General features: G+C 51.0%; 9 protein-coding genes across 9 annotated transcripts; 4 read left to right on the plus strand and 5 right to left on the minus strand.

Annotated features, from left to right (window-relative positions):
* Positions 1-584: 584 nt before the first annotated feature.
* On the plus strand, positions 585-2,196 carry N7474_004314 (MFS transporter; the record flags this gene model as incomplete). The annotated part of the gene is made up of 3 exons (XM_057195729.1): positions 585-811; positions 858-1,314; positions 1,369-2,196. 3 exons carry the CDS (start codon positions 585-587, stop codon positions 2,194-2,196), a joined length of 1,512 nt encoding a protein of 503 aa, XP_057053125.1.
* Positions 2,197-2,217: 21 nt separating this feature from the next.
* On the minus strand, positions 2,218-3,114 carry N7474_004315 (uncharacterized protein; the record flags this gene model as incomplete). Its single annotated transcript, XM_057195730.1, has 1 exon — positions 2,218-3,114. One exon carries the CDS (start codon positions 3,112-3,114, stop codon positions 2,218-2,220), a length of 897 nt encoding a protein of 298 aa, XP_057053126.1.
* Positions 3,115-4,102: 988 nt separating this feature from the next.
* N7474_004316 (uncharacterized protein) lies at positions 4,103-5,758 on the plus strand (the record flags this gene model as incomplete). Its single annotated transcript, XM_057195731.1, has 1 exon — positions 4,103-5,758. One exon carries the CDS (start codon positions 4,103-4,105, stop codon positions 5,756-5,758), a length of 1,656 nt encoding a protein of 551 aa, XP_057053127.1.
* Positions 5,759-6,140: 382 nt separating this feature from the next.
* Positions 6,141-8,089, minus strand: N7474_004317 (high-affinity nicotinic acid transporter; the record flags this gene model as incomplete). The annotated part of the gene is made up of 8 exons (XM_057195732.1): positions 6,141-6,338; positions 6,405-6,504; positions 6,574-6,767; positions 6,824-7,067; positions 7,113-7,198; positions 7,253-7,330; positions 7,492-7,644; positions 7,706-8,089. 8 exons carry the CDS (start codon positions 8,087-8,089, stop codon positions 6,141-6,143), a joined length of 1,437 nt encoding a protein of 478 aa, XP_057053128.1.
* Positions 8,090-8,616: 527 nt separating this feature from the next.
* N7474_004318 (2OG-Fe(II) oxygenase superfamily protein) lies at positions 8,617-9,898 on the plus strand (the record flags this gene model as incomplete). Its single annotated transcript, XM_057195733.1, has 4 exons — positions 8,617-8,778; positions 8,832-8,999; positions 9,061-9,204; positions 9,263-9,898. The coding sequence occupies 4 exons, from the start codon at positions 8,617-8,619 to the stop codon at positions 9,896-9,898; spliced, it is 1,110 nt and encodes a 369-aa protein (XP_057053129.1).
* A 1,737-nt stretch (positions 9,899-11,635) lies between these two features.
* On the plus strand, positions 11,636-12,748 carry N7474_004319 (uncharacterized protein; the record flags this gene model as incomplete). The annotated part of the gene is made up of 1 exon (XM_057195734.1): positions 11,636-12,748. The coding sequence occupies one exon, from the start codon at positions 11,636-11,638 to the stop codon at positions 12,746-12,748; it is 1,113 nt and encodes a 370-aa protein (XP_057053130.1).
* A 1,279-nt stretch (positions 12,749-14,027) lies between these two features.
* On the minus strand, positions 14,028-14,849 carry N7474_004320 (uncharacterized protein; the record flags this gene model as incomplete). The annotated part of the gene is made up of 1 exon (XM_057195735.1): positions 14,028-14,849. One exon carries the CDS (start codon positions 14,847-14,849, stop codon positions 14,028-14,030), a length of 822 nt encoding a protein of 273 aa, XP_057053131.1.
* A 241-nt stretch (positions 14,850-15,090) lies between these two features.
* N7474_004321 (uncharacterized protein) lies at positions 15,091-15,569 on the minus strand (the record flags this gene model as incomplete). The annotated part of the gene is made up of 2 exons (XM_057195736.1): positions 15,091-15,323; positions 15,398-15,569. 2 exons carry the CDS (start codon positions 15,567-15,569, stop codon positions 15,091-15,093), a joined length of 405 nt encoding a protein of 134 aa, XP_057053132.1.
* A 462-nt stretch (positions 15,570-16,031) lies between these two features.
* Positions 16,032-17,396, minus strand: N7474_004322 (putative mitochondrial ADP,ATP carrier protein (Ant); the record flags this gene model as incomplete). Its single annotated transcript, XM_057195737.1, has 4 exons — positions 16,032-16,829; positions 16,958-17,034; positions 17,147-17,168; positions 17,346-17,396. 4 exons carry the CDS (start codon positions 17,394-17,396, stop codon positions 16,032-16,034), a joined length of 948 nt encoding a protein of 315 aa, XP_057053133.1.
* Between the last annotated feature and the right edge of the window lie 164 nt (positions 17,397-17,560).

Raw genomic sequence — 17,560 nt, forward strand, 5'->3', positions numbered from 1 at the left:
TGGCACCATATCCTGGAGTTGGTTAGAAGCCACCTAAAAATCAATATAGGATCTTAAATAAACAAGTTACTGATATTGGGACTGGGCTTGCACAGATAGAATCTCTGCCATTATGTCGGGGGGAATGATCTCCGTCCGTTTTGTTCAATGCCGAGCCCGAACCCGAACACGAAGTAGATCATTTCCATTTTACGTTATTGAACATTGGGTAGCTCAATTGAACAGCCAGATGAAAGAAAGTGTACATGGAGCAGTATTTTACAATTTCAAACTACCAACTCTTTTTTGGAAGCGCGAAATTGCAGATTTTGGCCCTCTGGCTCTTGATCTTTGTGCTGCACAAGTGCTCTACAGACCCACATTGATGTGGCCAAACTAAAATAAACAACCAATGAGAATTCCTGAATTCCGAATACGAGCCTACTAAATGATCAAATGCCGAGCCTTCTCCTATGCATGCCACCTTCATAAAATGAATCGGAAACATTCATTCCCGTGAACAAGCGACTATAATTGATTTGCCATGTTTTCCGTGCGCAACAAAACACAACCACCCTCGTCCATCGTTATAACGCTGCGAAGCAATGTCGCCCAGAGCCTCTGCAGACACGACTTCCCCTGAAAGTAGTGGTCAAGGAACCACAGGAGTGAAGGAAATCAAGGAAGAAGACATAGGGAGCAAGAATGAAGGGAATGCATTCGAGGTATTCTGGGATGATCCTCCTGATCAAGACCCTGCCAACCCGATGAATTGGAGCAACGCGCGCAAATGGACCATTGTTGCGATCGTCTCCTTCATTACCTTTCTGACGTACGTACCACCGAAACCTTAATTCGATCCATACTTACTAGGATAGTCCTCTTGCATCTTCAATGTTCGCTCCTGGTGTCCCGCAGGTCATGGCTGATTTCGGTGTCAACTCTGTTCTCATTGCGACTTTTATAGTCTCGATCTATATCCTGGGATTTGCATTTGGGCCTCTAGTTGTTGCACCACTAAGCGAACATTATGGTCGAGCGATCGTCTACAATACCTGCAACGTCCTGTTCCTGATTTTCAACATCGCTAGCGCCGTTGCTCCAAATCTGGCGTCACTGATTGTTTTCCGATTTCTTTGTGGATTCGCTGGCGTGACACCCACAACCTTGGGCAGTGGCACGATTGCAGATCTTATACCGCCGCAGAGCCGAGGCAAAGCAATGGCTTTGTGGTCTCTAGGGCCGCTTTTTGGTCCCATCATTGGCCCCGTTGCTGGTGGGTTCCTAGTCGAGGCAACGAGTTGGAGATGGGTGTTCTGGGTGCTTTCAATAGCGGTATAAAAGCCCCTTCATGAATTATGAAAACGATTCTGACTTTCTTCCCCACAGGGTGGTGCTTCATCCATTGTTTTCTTCTTTGCAGTTCCCGAAACGTATGTCCCCATCCTCCTGGAACGAAAGGCGGCTCGACTGCGAAAAACAACGGGGAACGAGTCCTACACATCTCGCTTGAGCTCTGGCGCTTCTCCCAAAGAACTCTTCTTGAGAAGCTTGGTACGGCCAACCAAGATGCTGTTGTTCTCACCCATCGTGGCGTCGTTGTCCATCTATATCGCAGTTCTTTACGGCCTTCTTTATATCCTTTTCACAACCTTCACCGAAGTTTTCGAGGGTCAATATGGGTTTACCGCTGGAACAAGTGGCCTTTCATTTTTGGGCAGCGGCGTTGGTATGCTCGCGGGCCTCGCATATAGTGCATACTTTAGCGATCGTGGGATCAGATTAAAGATCCAGCGACAGGAAACCCTCCAACCAGAGGACCGACTCCCGTCTTACATGACAATTCCTGGTGCTCTGTCCGTCCCCATTGGACTTTTTATCTATGGTTGGTCAACAGATAAACACGTCCACTGGATTGTCCCTGAGATTGGAAATGCCGTCACTGGATACGGAATGATTATCATACTTATGTGTGTCCAGACCTATTTGGTCGACGCATTTACTGCTCACGCTGCCAGCGCAATTGCAGCGTGTACCGTTCTACGCAGTCTCATGGGAGGTCTCCTGCCTCTGTGTGGGTTGAAACTATACGACGCAATTGGCTTGGGATGGGGTAACAGTTTATTGGCATTCATCGCTCTTGGAATTGCGCCAATTCCGATTATGTTCCAGCTTTTTGGAGAGAAGCTTCGGAATTATAGTAAAATTTCTATTTAGCGACTGTTTAGAATTAGATCATTATCCAGAAGATCCAAGAGTACCCCCGCCAATCTGCTCTTGCGGCCACCGCAGCCAGCTGCAGTATTTCTCATCAAGAACAGAAGTTATCTGCTTCATAAGTCGCCCACTGAGTCCTTCCATCCACCACATCCATTCAATCTGGCGGAGAGCCACGCAGAAATATGAAAATATGATAAGGGCGACCGGATCCCATGTTCGCAACAGGTCCAAGTAATCATCCGATACTTCAAGCAGCCATGCAAAAACGTCTGCTGTTTCAAGGCCCCGTCCCTCGCCCAATCTCAGGACCACTCCCAGCGTCCGGCCAACGTTGTCTAGGGTCTCTTGATAAGTCCGCAGTATTTGCTCGTTGTGAGAGCATTCCTTGTCAATCATTCTCTTCAATTCCCAAACATACATCTGGCCCAGGTCCAAGGCCTGTGGCCCACGGCGCACAGCTGACGAATATGAGCCATTTAGAAAAATAGGGGCGAGCTTTCCTTTGCGGAAGTCCTCGCTGCTAGAATCAATAATGGTTTTCGTTCCGCGAAATAGGCGAACCCAATCGCACAGGCGACCTCCTTCAAACAAGGTCAAGAAACTTTCCTCGTCGCGGTTACACGCACATGAGAAGATACATGTAAGGGACGAAAATAGGAAAAGTGCGACACTGTTCTCGGATGCAAGAGAGGGAACGGCCGGCACCACACTGCGAATAGCGATATCATGGTGCCATTGTGCTCGAGTGAAACAGCTAGCACGGCGATGGGGCTCGCAGCGCCCAAGATGGAGCGCGGAAATGGCAAGTAGCGCATGTAACACAAAGGGCGTGGAGAATCCAATTCGAGGGGCGTGTTCGCGCCAAACAGACTGTATGGCGGGGACTCGTGATAGTGTGTAGCAGGTTGAGGACATATAATGGTGCAATAGTTCAAGATCAAAGACCGCAAATTCTGCTGGAAATGGCCCTAGTTGAGCTAAATTGGGACTTGCGATGTATCCTCGAGGGCTGGTCGTCTCTGGTCTTTGCTCTGATCCAGCAGGTTGATGGCCTTGGCTGTGATTCGATAATCCCTCGAAAGAGCAGTCAACGCCGTGTACTGTACAATTGCGACAGACAGGTTTGCGTTCATCACACTGCGAATGGAACAGGGTGAATAATTTAGGCAGGAGGCAGAGATATGGGCCGGCCTACCTTCACCTTCCTCCTTTTACACTGCAAGCATCCTGCCCTTGACTTTCTATGCGATCGACGACCCGCGGCAGCTGAATCCATATTTGTCTCCGATATTCAAGCATGGGCTGATGAATTAAGGTATCCAACTGGCTCAGGAGAATGCCTGTCCCGCATTGCGCTAATCGCTTTAGGTTAGACTATTATATCTATGCGCTCGCCCCAATGGTATCGTCTCTATACACAATAATTATTGCTCCAAAAGAACCGCTAGCACGGCTCTTTTTTGGTTGGAATTAGTTATCTTATTCTATGGCTTCAATCCCACTAACACGATCAGCGCAAAAACCCCAATATTCGGGAGTCGGTCTCCGATACCCGCGATTGGGCCGATGAACTAACTGGGCGACAACTCCTTTCCCCCAGATTTGACAATGCGGGGAAATCGAGATTCTCAATACCCGATAGCCGGAATTATGTGTTTTGTTTTAGTTCCAGATAATTTTACTTTTGTTGCTCTCTGAGGCATAGTTTGTTCAACTAAATGACTCGTTTTGCTCACGAAACTGCCGCTCGGGCACGGCTATCGGGACACATGGCACAATGTACAGAGCTGATGATGGGATACTATTTGGATTTATTAAATCAAGTTTGATTAATAGAGGTATATAAAGGGACAGAAGATTTTTCATCTCAGTAAGAAGCCAGTCAAGTCTCAAAACCTCTGCCATGGTTCGTCTCTTCAGTATTGCTGCATCTGCAGTGCTTGCCACTACTCTTGTTTCCTCCTCTCCAACCAGGGGTCAAAATTATGCCACCTACATCAATTTTGCGACGGACGATATCCTTGATAATGACGATGGCCTGCCTCCTCATCCACTCCAGGGCCTTCCTTACGGTAAGCCCACTTATCCACTCACGGTGGATGGCAACGGCCGGGAGCAAGTCGAAGCCCACTTGAACTATTTTGAGGGCAAATACTGGATGTATTCAGCAACATGGGGCTGTGGTGGTAACATATTTGTCTACGGCATTATTGAAGGCATCAACTTCCCTGTGTCACCCGTATATCCACCAGGCCGGTACGGCGAGAAAGCAAACTGTGGAATCAAGTCATACTCCTCCCCAGATCTCACCAAATGGACTCTGGAGACCTTCTACCAGCCCGATATCACGGTTGCCAATGTGACAAAGCCGGTGGTCCGTTACAGTAACGCCACCGGGAACTACGTGATGTATATGGGCTCTCCCAGTGAAGGTAATTTCTATTACACAACTTCAAAGAGCCCTGGAGGTCCGTGGAGTGATCCTCCACGGCGGATGGTAGGGACGTATATCAACCACGATTTTGACGTCGCCGTTGGACCTGATGGGAGCCATTACATTGTCTCGGATCCTTTTACCGAGATGCTCTCGTTCAATGGCTATTATACACTACCTATTTGGGATATCTGGGTCCAAAAGCTGGCCCCTAATCTTACTGCAACTGTGGGCACCAACAAGACATCCGCGAGAATCCGCACTGCTCGCTCTCTCTACGCACAGGGACTCCATCTCGAGGCCGCCAGTTTCTTCTACCACGACGGATACTGGTACATGATGTTTGGAAGAACATGCCAAAATTGTGCTGGCCCAATTTATTACCTCTACGCCACGAACCCATTGGGACCTTACATTGATGGCGGTTTTGTCAGTCTCGACGGTTGTGGTGGCCAAAATAAGGGCGCCAATGTGCTTCCCTCGGCGAAAGGACCTATTGTCGTCGCCGGGAACCTAGGATATCGCACCTCGCCTACAGACATCGTCGTGAACGGCTCAATATGGCACGGAGACAACCATCAAGCGGCCTCCAGCACATATTTCTTCCCTCTCGAGTTCAACGAGGACCACACTATCAAGAACTACACATGCCCGCCCACAGTTCACATTCCTCTGGCAAGTAATATCAGTACTCAACCAGAGACTCCTGTTTCGTACCAATTGGACGGTCGGATTCGCAACTGGCAAACAATAGAAGCAACTTATGATCCTCCAAAATTAGGATCCAGCCTCGAATTTCCAGTTTGGCAACGCACAGACAACCTGGGACAAACCACCAATGCTGGACCAATGCTCGATGGCCTGCTTCAAGTGACTGTTGGGTTTTCTGACGGCAACACCGCGGACTTCTCATGGTCTCCAAGAGATATCTCCTGGGCACCGGCCAAAATCGCGATGGATGTGTCCGGCAAACAGATCTCAAAGATAACCCTGAGCACCAATGCCACAAATGGCTGCTTTGGAACGTTGGTAGAGCCAAAGAAGTCCAACTCAAATTATGGTTTGCGGGTTCGTGGGACTTTCAAGGATTCACCCAAAGCTGAGCTATATGTGTACCAGTTTTAGATTTCTCTGCATTTAGTGTATGAAGGCCTCTAAAAGAATATACACACAGCATTGGCAATTCTACCGGGGCCACCCTACTGGTGCACGACTCTTATTAGAGATAGATATCCAGGCTCACTCCGCAAGTGATACCGGTTCAAACGAAGTGACTCTGCGCTAGCATTCTCCTAGTCTAAACTGTTTCACCGTTTCAAAATGGCTCAATTGATATTTTCTGTTTATGCACGGCTAGAACATGATAGATGCGTCTTCTATTCTGGAATGCATTTCACGTTTAATATATCAACTCTATTCTTCGAATACAATAAGACCGCTGGTCAGGCTCTACAGCTGACTAGGTATCTTCCATGATTTTTTGGGACCCGACGTCCGCCCTGTACCCTCATGACTCCGTCTTGATTGAAGATACTGCAGATTCATCTGCCTCTGAAATTTCCGGTTGGCGTGACCGACAATCATTTCTAACAACGAAGTACCAGCAGGTACCAATTGCCATACAGGCGAAGCACAGCAAGCCAATAGAGCAGGCGTAGCTGACGTGATAGTAAGGCCCGAACTTAGATTGGTAGATTTGAGGTCCCTAACATTGGCAATAGTCTCAGCAAGAGAAACAAAATTAAGACACCTTCAAAACGTTGATACTTACCACAATGCCCATGAGTTGAGCCGCGCCATTGGTCATTCCAATGGCTACACCCGCTGCCGTTGTACCATGGGCAGCTCGAATACGTTCTGTCACAAAGTAGCTATATTAGCCACTAGTTTTTGAAGGATTAGAGGAGGGGGCCGTCTCACCTGGCCAGACAATTGGAAACAAACTCTGAGATGCGGCGGTGGCAATCATAACGAAGATATACCTTGCCACAGAATCGTTCACCGTAATCAGTAGGATATAGCATAATATTTGCAACGCCTCAATGCCAAGAGCAGCAACCCAGGAACTGAGACGACCTTTGTGGACAAAGTATGCAATCGTGACGAGGAAGATGAAATTAAACGTATAGGGTGGCTTTGGGGTGTCATTAGTCTTGTCGGGATAAGCATACTACAGTTGCAGTTACTCACCATTGTCATAATCTGGGAGATGGCCGTGTCGGTCATACCCAGCTGGTAGATCACAGTTGGCAACACAAAAGTTATACCAAAGCCGCCGATACCGTGACCGATCCAGATAAGAGTAAATGGAATAAACGTGGGGTCCTTGAAGGCTGTTTTGAGCTGGTCGAAATTCCATGTTTTAGCCTTCATGTCCGGCGCAGTCTCAGCCAAGTCTGCACGGAGGGCCTCCTTTTCCTCGGGCTTGAGAAACCTGGCCGTATCAATGTCTGGGAAGTATTAGCCGGGATTTTCTCACAGTGTTAGGTATAACTTACAATTCGGGAGAAAGAAGTACGTATAGATGCCGCACAGAATGGCTGGCATGCCTTCGAGGATAAATAGCTAGTTTCTTAAGTCAGTATATAACTACCTTGACATGCATCTCTGAGAGCTTACCCATCGCCAGCCGGCAAGACCACGGATTCCATTCATGAAGGAAATAGCGTATGCTTGAAGAGAGATTTCGTCAGTTCGCTACTCGCTCTGTCTTGTGGCTGCTAGACATACCCAATAGTCCACTGATAGTTCCAGAGAACATTCCGCTTGCGTAGAAGATGCCCTTTGTTATCACATAAGTCAGAATGCTGCTTTGCACAGTCTGGCTCGATAGCCATCGTAAAGACAGAGCAACTCACAATCCTTAGAGGAAGCCTGTCTGTTGGGTACCAAAAGCTGAGGTGGTAGAGGACACCAGGGTAAAACCCAGCTTCACATAGCCCTAGGAAGAAGCGAGTTGTGAGGATACCGGCATAGTTCTGGGTGGCGGCTTGGCACATTGAAACAATGCCCTGTATTCCATTGCTCATCAGTCCATGGTTTGCTACCACTTCCACCGAGTGGGACACTCACCCAAGAGACCATGATGCGGCTCATCCACACATTCGGACCGAAACGCTTGAGGGCCAGCGTTGCCAGTGGTTCGGCGAACATGTACGGGTAGTAGAATATACTGAGCACCCAGGCCCACTGCTGGCTGTTCAGATTGCCCAGCTGTTTCTCAATGCCTGTGCCCTGCTCCAGGTTCATGATGGCTGAGTTGCTGATATTGCTGACATGAACTCTCATGACGAGATAGACAAAAGAATACCAGATCAGGATATTCCTGTCTGCCTTTTTGCGCCCAGCACTGGCGGCATCTACTGCTTCCTCCATACTGCGACCGTCGCTTGGGGACACCGATATATCCTTGATCGGAGGAGAAGGCACCTTGTCGGCAATATCTATTGAGTCCATGCTGAATGGTTATGGGGACCAATTGATGCCGCCGATAGATAGTAGGTGTCAGAATTGGGCTTGGGAGTCGAACAGAATCGAACTATTCTAGCTTTACGAAGAAAAACAGGCATTGTCGCTATAAAGAAAAAGTTACAAGCATTTAGGAGTGAGCACGCCTTCAAAATGGCATATTGACAATGATGGCATCATATCTAGAGCTAGTGTCGAATAAGCGTAGGACCATTGAAAAGCCTTACGCGCAGACAAGAGAACCAGAGAACGGGATATGGAATTCGGGATTTGGTCAAGGAATTTAAGGTAAATGCTCTTATGTTCGGGATTTTGGCCGAGAGTCAACAATATTTGCGATTGGGGGCGTGGATGGTGTGATGGGAGGAGCCATTCGACCAATGAGCCCAACCAAAAATCGGAGGAGACGGAGGTACAAATGCGCTTCTGCGTCCTGGTGCGGGGATATCTTGACAACCCCTCAGAAGCAGACACGGTAAATAGAAGCCATGAATTCACTTCAGAGAAGCATCGCAATGTCGCCAGCACTCACTATCCAGGGCCCCGACCTGCCCCATTGGGAGCAGCCGGCTAAGACTTCAGAGAAGTTACCATGGGCAAACATCAAAACCATCGATTTGAGCACCTTTGATCAGCCAGGCGGCAAGCAAAATCTAGCAGCAGATCTCCGTGACGCAGTAAATCAACTAGATCTGTTGCATGATAGAACAGGATAGCTAACAAGATATAGATCCACGAGACCGGCTTCTTTAGTATCGTCGGTACCGGCTTCACGGACGAAGAGGTCCAACGACAGTATGATATCGGCCAGGCCTTTTTCAATATTCCCCTCGAAGAGCGAACTCGTCCCGAGTACCGGTGTGACTTCGCGAATGGCAACTACTTTGGTTATCGCGCTGTATGTGGTGTTCCATGTCTATTTTCTGCGACTGTCAGACTAACCAAGGGATCACTTGTAGGCGAACGAGAAACAGATCAAGGGCACCGAGGTCAAGGATAACGTAGAGTCGTTCAACTTTGCCAAATTCACCCAGGCATACGCCGACCAGCCGTTCCATCCGTTCTTCGAGCCCTTCCGTGCTGAGATGGCTGATTTCTCTCGGGTGCGTGAAACCGTGAACAACTGTCCTTTCAATCAGTTAAACTGACATTTATTTCCAGCGCGCCCTCGGAATTGCCAGTAAGATATTCGAACTCTGTGCAATCCTCCTCGAACTCCCAGAGGACTATTTCTCATCCGGACACCAGTACGACGAGAGAGGCGACGACCACCTCCGATACATGATCTACCACCCGCGTAGCGAGGAGGACGATGCGAAGGTCGACAACAGCTGGTCGCGTGCGCACACTGACTTCGGGTCCCTGACGCTACTCTGGAACCAGACCGTCGCCGGTCTGCAGCTGAAGACCCCCAGTGGCAAATGGGAGTACGTCCCACCAGTCGACGGCGGCATTATCTGCAACGTCGGCGACACGCTGGACTTCTGGTCTGCAGGGTACCTCAAGTCGACAACTCACCGCGTTGTTCGGCCTCCAAAGGACCAGGATCACATTCACCGGCTGGGTCTCTTCTACTTCGTGCGGCCTGGCGACAACGTCGATATCAAGCCGGCGCCGTCGCCGCTGCTTAAACGATTGGGGTTGGTTCCTGAGAACCAGGAAGAAAAAGAGCCGGTCCGTGGTCTTCAATATGTGAGGGAGCGGGTGAAGAATTATCACAACCATACCAACTATGCGGATATGACGGGCCATAAGTTCCGCGTGGGTAACCTTGAGATTGTGGATGAGGCCCGATAAGTCACTGGTGCTTGCAGCATTGGGGTGACTTGCAGGGCTGTATATAGGGTGGGTTATAGTCTCAAAATTGTATATTCGCACATATCATGGGAGGCACGTTATCGTAATAATGTTGTTCCCACCTCTAGAAGTCGCGCTTCTACTTAGTTGATTATAGTGCAGCAGTAGTTAGGTCTCGCTTTCCTGGGTTTCACTGCGAACCAAAACAAGGTATCGCCTAACAGACCATTTATTGTTGATTTACCTGAGAAGCAAGAAACCTCGAGCTACTCAGCACACGACTCAGTTGCCGCCAGACCAGCGACTAGACGTGAATCATGTCGCACAGGGTTTGACACCTCAAGCCCTAAATAAGACCTCCTCGCTAAAGGACCATTCCACACTCCCCACAGGGCACGGGAAGAGCGGGAGTATGCGTCAATGTGGTCCCTGGCTGAAATCTAGATTGAGTGGAGTGTTCCAATGTAATAATAATGCATACCGCGGGATTATTTGCCGGGCAACGCGATACCGGAGGCGGGGGTGAGGCGAGCATTCCCGAGGTCGGACGGGCATGCTGGTTGCATGCGGACATAATTGGCTCGAGTGTACTCTCATGGGAATACTTGCGCTTGCACAATAATTCCCGCAACAATAACACTCATCATAGTTGTGTGAGTTGCATCTTCTTATTCTTGGACTCTTTCTCCGAACCGGACCCAGTGACGTCAGGCTCCACTTGTGTCCAGACTCACCCGCTTGTATGTAGGAAGTAGGCATGCCTAGGATAGGAATGATAATGGAAGGGTGATGTCTGTCTAGGTCCCGGTGTACTACTGCTACGTAAGAGAAGAATATTACTCTCGATGATGTACCCGATGATAGACACCGTGTGCGTTGTTGGTCTTGGCCGCATTTGGACCAGCGTGTGGCGCACGTGCGATCGGCTGCTCTTATCAGGCGGTACCAAGTCCTGCGATGGTAGCGAACTAGGTTTGAGGGGTTGCTGGTTGCGCTACAGCATCTTAGTATGGAGGGGTTACCCAGTCGGGGGTCAGGGAACTGACTTCCAGAATCCTAGTAGGTATACAGCTAATATTCAAGGGTACAGCTGGGTGTGCTAGGAGAGAATCATCTTCAATCATACTGAGACAAGTAATAGAAGCGAGTAGAATATAATAGGTAGCTAGAAGAGTAATCATCAGATAGTCAGTCATACTGTAAATCAAGAATCCAGAGTACCCCGGGTCCGCCCGGCCACGCTTTGGCTGCTGGCGCCTTGACTGGCCGCACAAGGTTACTGTGCTGTACACACGTTCTGCCCCCTCCTACCCTGCTGTGGCTTCCCTCTTTCTTCTTCCTTCTTATTTCTTTCCCTTCCCTCCCTCCAACTCTGCATCCAAGTTCTACTCTCACTTGTCCCCCAGACAACCTCCAGACCGTTGCTTTGCGCCCGGTCTGTATCTTATCGCGCCTTATCTTCCCTCCCCCGATCGCGTCGCATCTCCCGTCGTGGTCCTCATCCGGCCCCATCAGCCCTGAACACGTCGCGTTCTGCTTTACTGCACCACCCGTGTTCTTTGTGTTGACTGTGTACCAGGTATGTGTGTACCTTTTTTCTTTGTTGATGCCTCTTTGTCTCTATCGCCACCGGATGTCATCTCGGTGGCGCCCCTTGTACTTGCGAACCACTGGACCGTCTGACTCATATGGTATTAATACAGCCAACACAACCCCCTTTCTCTTTCTTCGCCCATCATGGCTTCTCAGACGTCTAACTCCACCATCGCGATGGCCTTTGCCGGCAAGACTGGCTCCGTCGACATCCCCCAGGCTCGGTCGGGCCTCGCGTCGGGGCGTCCCCTGACGCGTCGTCTTGGCCAGCCTGCGATGCTGCCCACGCCACCGAACTCCATCTCCCCTACCCTCCCTCCGCAGGCTTTCAAGCATCGCGCGACCTTTTCGCCTGGATCGCCGCTGTCAACAGTGCCCCAGCTCGACTCCGACATCGACCTCCAGGACGCTCTCGAGCATGCGAACAGCCAGGACCAACCCCAGCAGGCTGCGCACGAACTCGACAGCGCTGGCGCAATCACGCCCGCCATGCTGGCGAAATACCACCTGCCGGAGATCCTGCTGCACCAGGGCCCGATGGCTATTCGTCACGTCATGGGCTACCTGACCACCTCGGTGCCGGGCTTCTCAAGCATTCCCGCTGCCAAGGCCCGCCGACTGGTTGTTTCCGCGCTGGAAGGCCGTGGCCAGGGAGGCCAAGCCGGCGGAGTGGATGGCGATGTCATCTTCGAGAAGGCCGGTTGGGGTTGCTGGGACGCGCACCACCGAGGAGAGCCCGCGCGCGATCAGGCAACCTCGCCTCCGTCCAGTATTCCCGGCTCATTCCAGCAGCGTGGCCTGCAAATCCAGGGTCGCTCTACGGCTTGGCTCAACAAAGGCCGGGCCCCCTACGGCACGAGCATAGGCGCTGACTCCACGGCGTTCTCGTACTCGGAGGACTATGGCGCCCACGGGGATCTCGACATGCTCGAACATGAGGCCGACAAGATGTCACTCGATGGCGACGAGCGCGAGTACTGCTCCTCCTCGGAAGCTCCCGACGAGATGCAAGACGACGACTGGGGCGAAGGCGACGTCACCGACGAAGAGGACTGGGCGCAGATTGGCGCGGATGCCCTGCGCGCTCGCTCGATGAACGGTGGTGGCGGTTTCTTGCCTAGCCACGTCACTGCGCGAGCTAAGCCGCAGCCTCCTGGTCTCTTCGCCAACGACGCCCCGCACAAGTCCGCCCCTACCAACATCGACACCCAGGAACGCGCTGCGGTGGAGGCGCTTCTACGACTAGGCTCCATGTAGAGTCTACATTCACCACCATCATCATATCATCACCGGCGTTTTTTCTTTCTTGGATTGGGAATCACAAACCGCGTTCATAATCAGGTCGTCAAGGCTGGACCGGACCGCGCTTGACGGGCTTGTTAACCCCTTCTTGTTTTGTTTCACGACACTTAATCATGAAAAAGACACGACCAGATATTCGCACTTTTTGTTCAACTGCGACTGGTTCGATAACATGCATTGGTTTCCTGGGTCGGCGTTTTTGGGGGTTGTTTTCTTCACGTCTTACGATCAAATCTGAGCAGGTTCTGACATTGTCGATCCTGTTCTACTCACTGCAGTATGCTGTTCCGGATACTGCTTACCTCGAACATCGGGGCTCTTGTGGCGTTTCATCTCCTTTCTTGCATCAAATCCATCCAGTATATGTCTGGGCTTGGATTCTATCTTTGGTTTTACTTACTTTTTTTAATACTCTCGGATTCCTGGGTTGAAGGGAAAAGCCTGCCTCCTGCCATGACCAGAATGTGCTTTGGTCGTCTTGATTGCACTGTACTGGGTACACAGTCTGTCTGGTTGTTGGTCTGCTACTGCGTGGTGCAAATTGCCTGGTCATCTTGATTGATTCCACTGGGTATTTATTTGTATCGAGGAATTGACTCCACTCTGCAAGTACATAGTTTCTAAGAAATGTGCATGCATACTCTATCTTCTGTAAAATGAGCACCTGTGGATTACCGTATACGAATAGTTTTACCGATATCTGGTGGAGCGAGAAGGAGGATACTTGGTTCTGATACAAAGAACTCTTTAATTCTCGTGCAGACTCGCAAGATCTTTCTTTCATCTAGTCTTTTATCAGCTCTCCAAATTCTGCCTGTACGCTCGAAGCCGCTAACCGCCTGTCGAAGATGTTTGATCGTCCGCCGAGAAAGAGTCAGGTTAACTCCAACTATGTATACTAGGTATGTATCTGGAACCAACGGCGGATCTATCGTTTCTCTCCCAACCTTGTTCTCCCGAAAAGGTATTTCTAAACGTATATAGAGGCAAGCTCGGTATGGAGCAGTCCATACAAATCCCCGAACTCCATCCCAATCATAGAACGAAATGAAACCACCATCCCTTCCTTCTTGCCTTTTGCCCTTGGAAACAACATGCATAATTAGAATTCGCCATAACAAGCACCACCGAAAACCAACCACATTCCATTACCCTCAACCAACAAACCGCTAGTTACTTTCCTTTCTTCTCCCCATGATCCAAGAATGTGCACATCGCTCGCCTGACAGCAGCCCTATTTCTCACCATGTGCATCATTAATCCGCTTCCAGACCTCGGCCTCGACCTCTGCTAACTTGTTCCCCGCAGTGTTCATCCACGTCTTGGCTGTGTTGAACAAACTGGGCTCATCCTCGTCTGCAAAGATGCTTTCCGCCCCTCCTCCTCTCCCGCCACCACTGCCACCATAATGCGTCGGTAGGCCCTGTGGTCTAACAGCCGAGCCGGGGGACTGGTATACCGAGGCGAAGGCGGTAGATGTCGAGTTTGGGATTGCTTGTTGCTGCTGCACGGAGGGGGACTGGTAGGAGTAGGATTGGGTGAAGGGTTTCCGTGGGCTTGCTGTAGAGGTAGCTGGAGCTGGAGCAGGAGAAGACAGGGAGGGCGGAATTGATTCGCCTGCTTTTGGCGGTGGAGGAACAGCAGACGGAGCTGCTGCATTCGCAGAAGGAGGCTCAGGACGCGCACCGGGCTGGGGCGCCGGTGGAGAATGAGCAGATGCACTCGTCGGCGCAGACGGCGTCGTCGAGGTAGCAGCTACATTTCCCAGCGGTGGTTGCTGGCCTCCGGAAGCTGTCGTCGCCGTTGGAGTAGGCAAGGTAGGCGCCGCACCGGGCTGAGGTGCGGGAGGACCGCCTGTCTGCGTGGTAGAGTAGATTGGCGAGTACGACGGTGCTGTAGCTGTCGCAGAAGTATTGGGTGGCTGGGGGGGAGTCGTGAGCCCGGACTGGATTGCGGTGGCGGGTTCGGGGTGCGACGTTGTGGTGTGCGTGTCTTCTTCCTTGGTGGAGGAGTTGGCGTTCACGGGCGCGGAGGTGTAGGTTGGTATGCCCGACATGTTGAGTGAGTGCAGTATTAAAGTTCCAGTGTGATGCGAAAAGGAGGTTGAAAAAGAGAAAAAGTGAAGCAGCTCTTGGGAAACTCCTGGGGAAGAGACGTCATGCGCCCTTGCCGCTGTGGAGCACGAATGCCGCTTACCTAGTATACAGTATACAATACTTACTAACCACATCTATACAATTCTGTACTTGCAAGGGCTACTTGAATGTATGAATGTACTTGTTCTATTGGGATATAACCTACTGCATCACAAAGTTGTATAGTGCCGGATTTTGGTACTCCTCTCCATTGTCCAGAAAGTGGTCCTCCCCGTGAGGGCCTTCATATTCAACCGTCAATCCACATCCCAGAATCGCACCCGCAACTTCATCAGCCTGCTCCACGCCCACAGCTGCATCCGCATCTCCGTGTAAGAGATACGTCGGCGGCAGGCCGTGCTGTTGGATGCGGTGTGAGATGCGGTACGGCGCCGCTGCGCTGTCATCGCGAGCAATGCCCCAGAGCTTTGCCAGACTTGCCATCCGCGTCATGTACACGTACATCAACCGTAGAGAAGCTTCCCATCACGCTCATAGAAGACATCAAATAAATCTGGTGCGGTTTTATCTTGGCAGACCAGCGCCCCTATCGACGCCATGTCGTAGAAGAGCAGGTCGGAATAGTATGGCCCATGACCGGCTTGATAGTCGCGAAGGAGATATTCCCGGTAGAGCACCATGTGATAATAATATGCGTGCTGGAAGAACGCCGACATGGCCTGCTGGCAGACCGAGGTTTGGGGAGTGAGCTGGCAATGCAAGACAACAGGGCTTGCATGGCCAAGGCAAGGTGCAGCACCGCTTGAGACTTGTCGAGACGGCCGTCAGTCTTCATGCAGTGCTTCGTCCACCGAACATCCAGTCCGGAGGACAATGGACTTGGCAATCAGAGAACGGAAGTGGTCATGAACTACAGTCTACACGCTTACTCTTGTGAACAAGGTAGAGACAAAGTGAAGTACAAATTTGAGAAAGAAAGAAAGAGTTTGCAGGCAGTAAAGTACATCGGGTAAACAAAAGGGAAACAGAATCACACCATTCTATGCTTCAAGATCCCCCCGCACCCATTTCTTGACGCATCTATCTTTTGACAATCCCACAACCTCAGCATCCGCGGCTCAGGAGGAACGGCAGCGAATCATCTATTTGAACTTCTTGCCGAAGAGCAGCATCTGGGCCTGGTCGTAGATGGACAGGACACCGGCACCGGCGACACCACGCAGGATGTTGGCACCAGCACCCTTGAAGAGCGACTTGACACCCTCCTTGGCGATGATCTGGCGGGCAGCATCCATGGAGCTGGAGTACTTGACGGCCTCACCCGAGGTCATCATCATACGACGACGGACGGTATCCAGAGGGTACGAGGCAACACCGGCACCGGTGGTGACGGTCCAGCCGAGCAGGAACGAGGCAAGGAAGGAACCCTCAAGAGGGCCAACCAGGAGGACGGGCTTGATCGAGTCGTACATACCGAAGTACAGACCACGGTACACGACAATTCCGAGGACGGAGGGACCGAAGCCACGGTAGAGACCGGCAATACCGTCGGAGGCCAGGGTCTTGCGGTAGACATCGACAAGACCGTTGAACTGGCGCTCACCGCTGCCCTTGGCGGACTTGGCGTCGTTAGCCAGACGGGTACGGGCGTAGTCCAGCGAGTAGACGAAGAGCAGGGAAGTGGCACCGGCAGCACCACCGGAGGCCAGGTTACCCATCATCCACTTGGCGTAGCCATCACGGTCCTTCTTGTAGGCGAACATCGACTTGTAGGTGTCACGGAAGGCGAAGTTCAGGGCCTGGGTAGGGAAGTAACGGATGACGTTGGCAGTGTTACCACGCCACAGCGAAACAACACCCTCGGCGGCAGCAGTACGACGGAAGCAGTCGGCGATACCGTTGTACTTGCGGTCGAGACGACCGGCCTTAAGCATCTCATCCTATAAAGGGGTTAGAATGGCTGCTCATCAGGGGCGGATCCAGAATGAAAAATTTTTCCATGTCAAAGCGCAAGTCCAGTCGCTGTCACAATTGAAGAATTTTCATTCATCTTCGAGTGAAAACTAACCTGGTTCTGGATGAGGAGCTTAATACGCTCGATGGGGGCAGCAGCGGTCTTGGAGACAGCGGCGGAGACACCACCCACTGCACGCAAAGTTAGTTATCATCCAAAAAATCGGGCCAATGGTGATCGTCATGCTCATCGATGGGATTGGCATGATTGGCATTGATGAAGAGCGTCAGGGTTGGCACATACTCAGGAAGTCAACAACGAAGCCCTACCCAAGAAAAATTTGTTAGCATCATCTGGCATCTCCAAAAACGACCCAGCATCCTCCGATCCATCTCTGCGAATCAGTCTGAAGCCACTCTGGATGTCACAGCACCCATCGGGGCATCATGCCGACCGGCAAAGATGGAACGGTCAGGCCAGCTCAGCAGGAATGGCGACTTACGGGCATGCCCATGAAGGACTTCTCGGCCTGGTTAACGTCACCCTTCGACATTGTGGAGGTTGTGCAAAAGAAAGGAATGCAACAAAGAGAGGAGATGGGGGAAGAAGAGTGTCGCGGGAAGAAAAGACACTTCACAGGGATGGGGGAAGAGGAGAAAAAAAGAGAAGAAGGGGCGGAAGGGGCAGAAAAAAATACGGCAAGAAGCGAACGCTAGC

The sequence above is a fragment of the Penicillium riverlandense genome, assembly GCF_028828495.1.
Source record: "Penicillium riverlandense strain IBT 135883 chromosome Unknown utg000003l_segment0_segment0, whole genome shotgun sequence".
NCBI classification, from domain to species: Eukaryota; Fungi; Ascomycota; class Eurotiomycetes; order Eurotiales; family Aspergillaceae; genus Penicillium; species Penicillium riverlandense.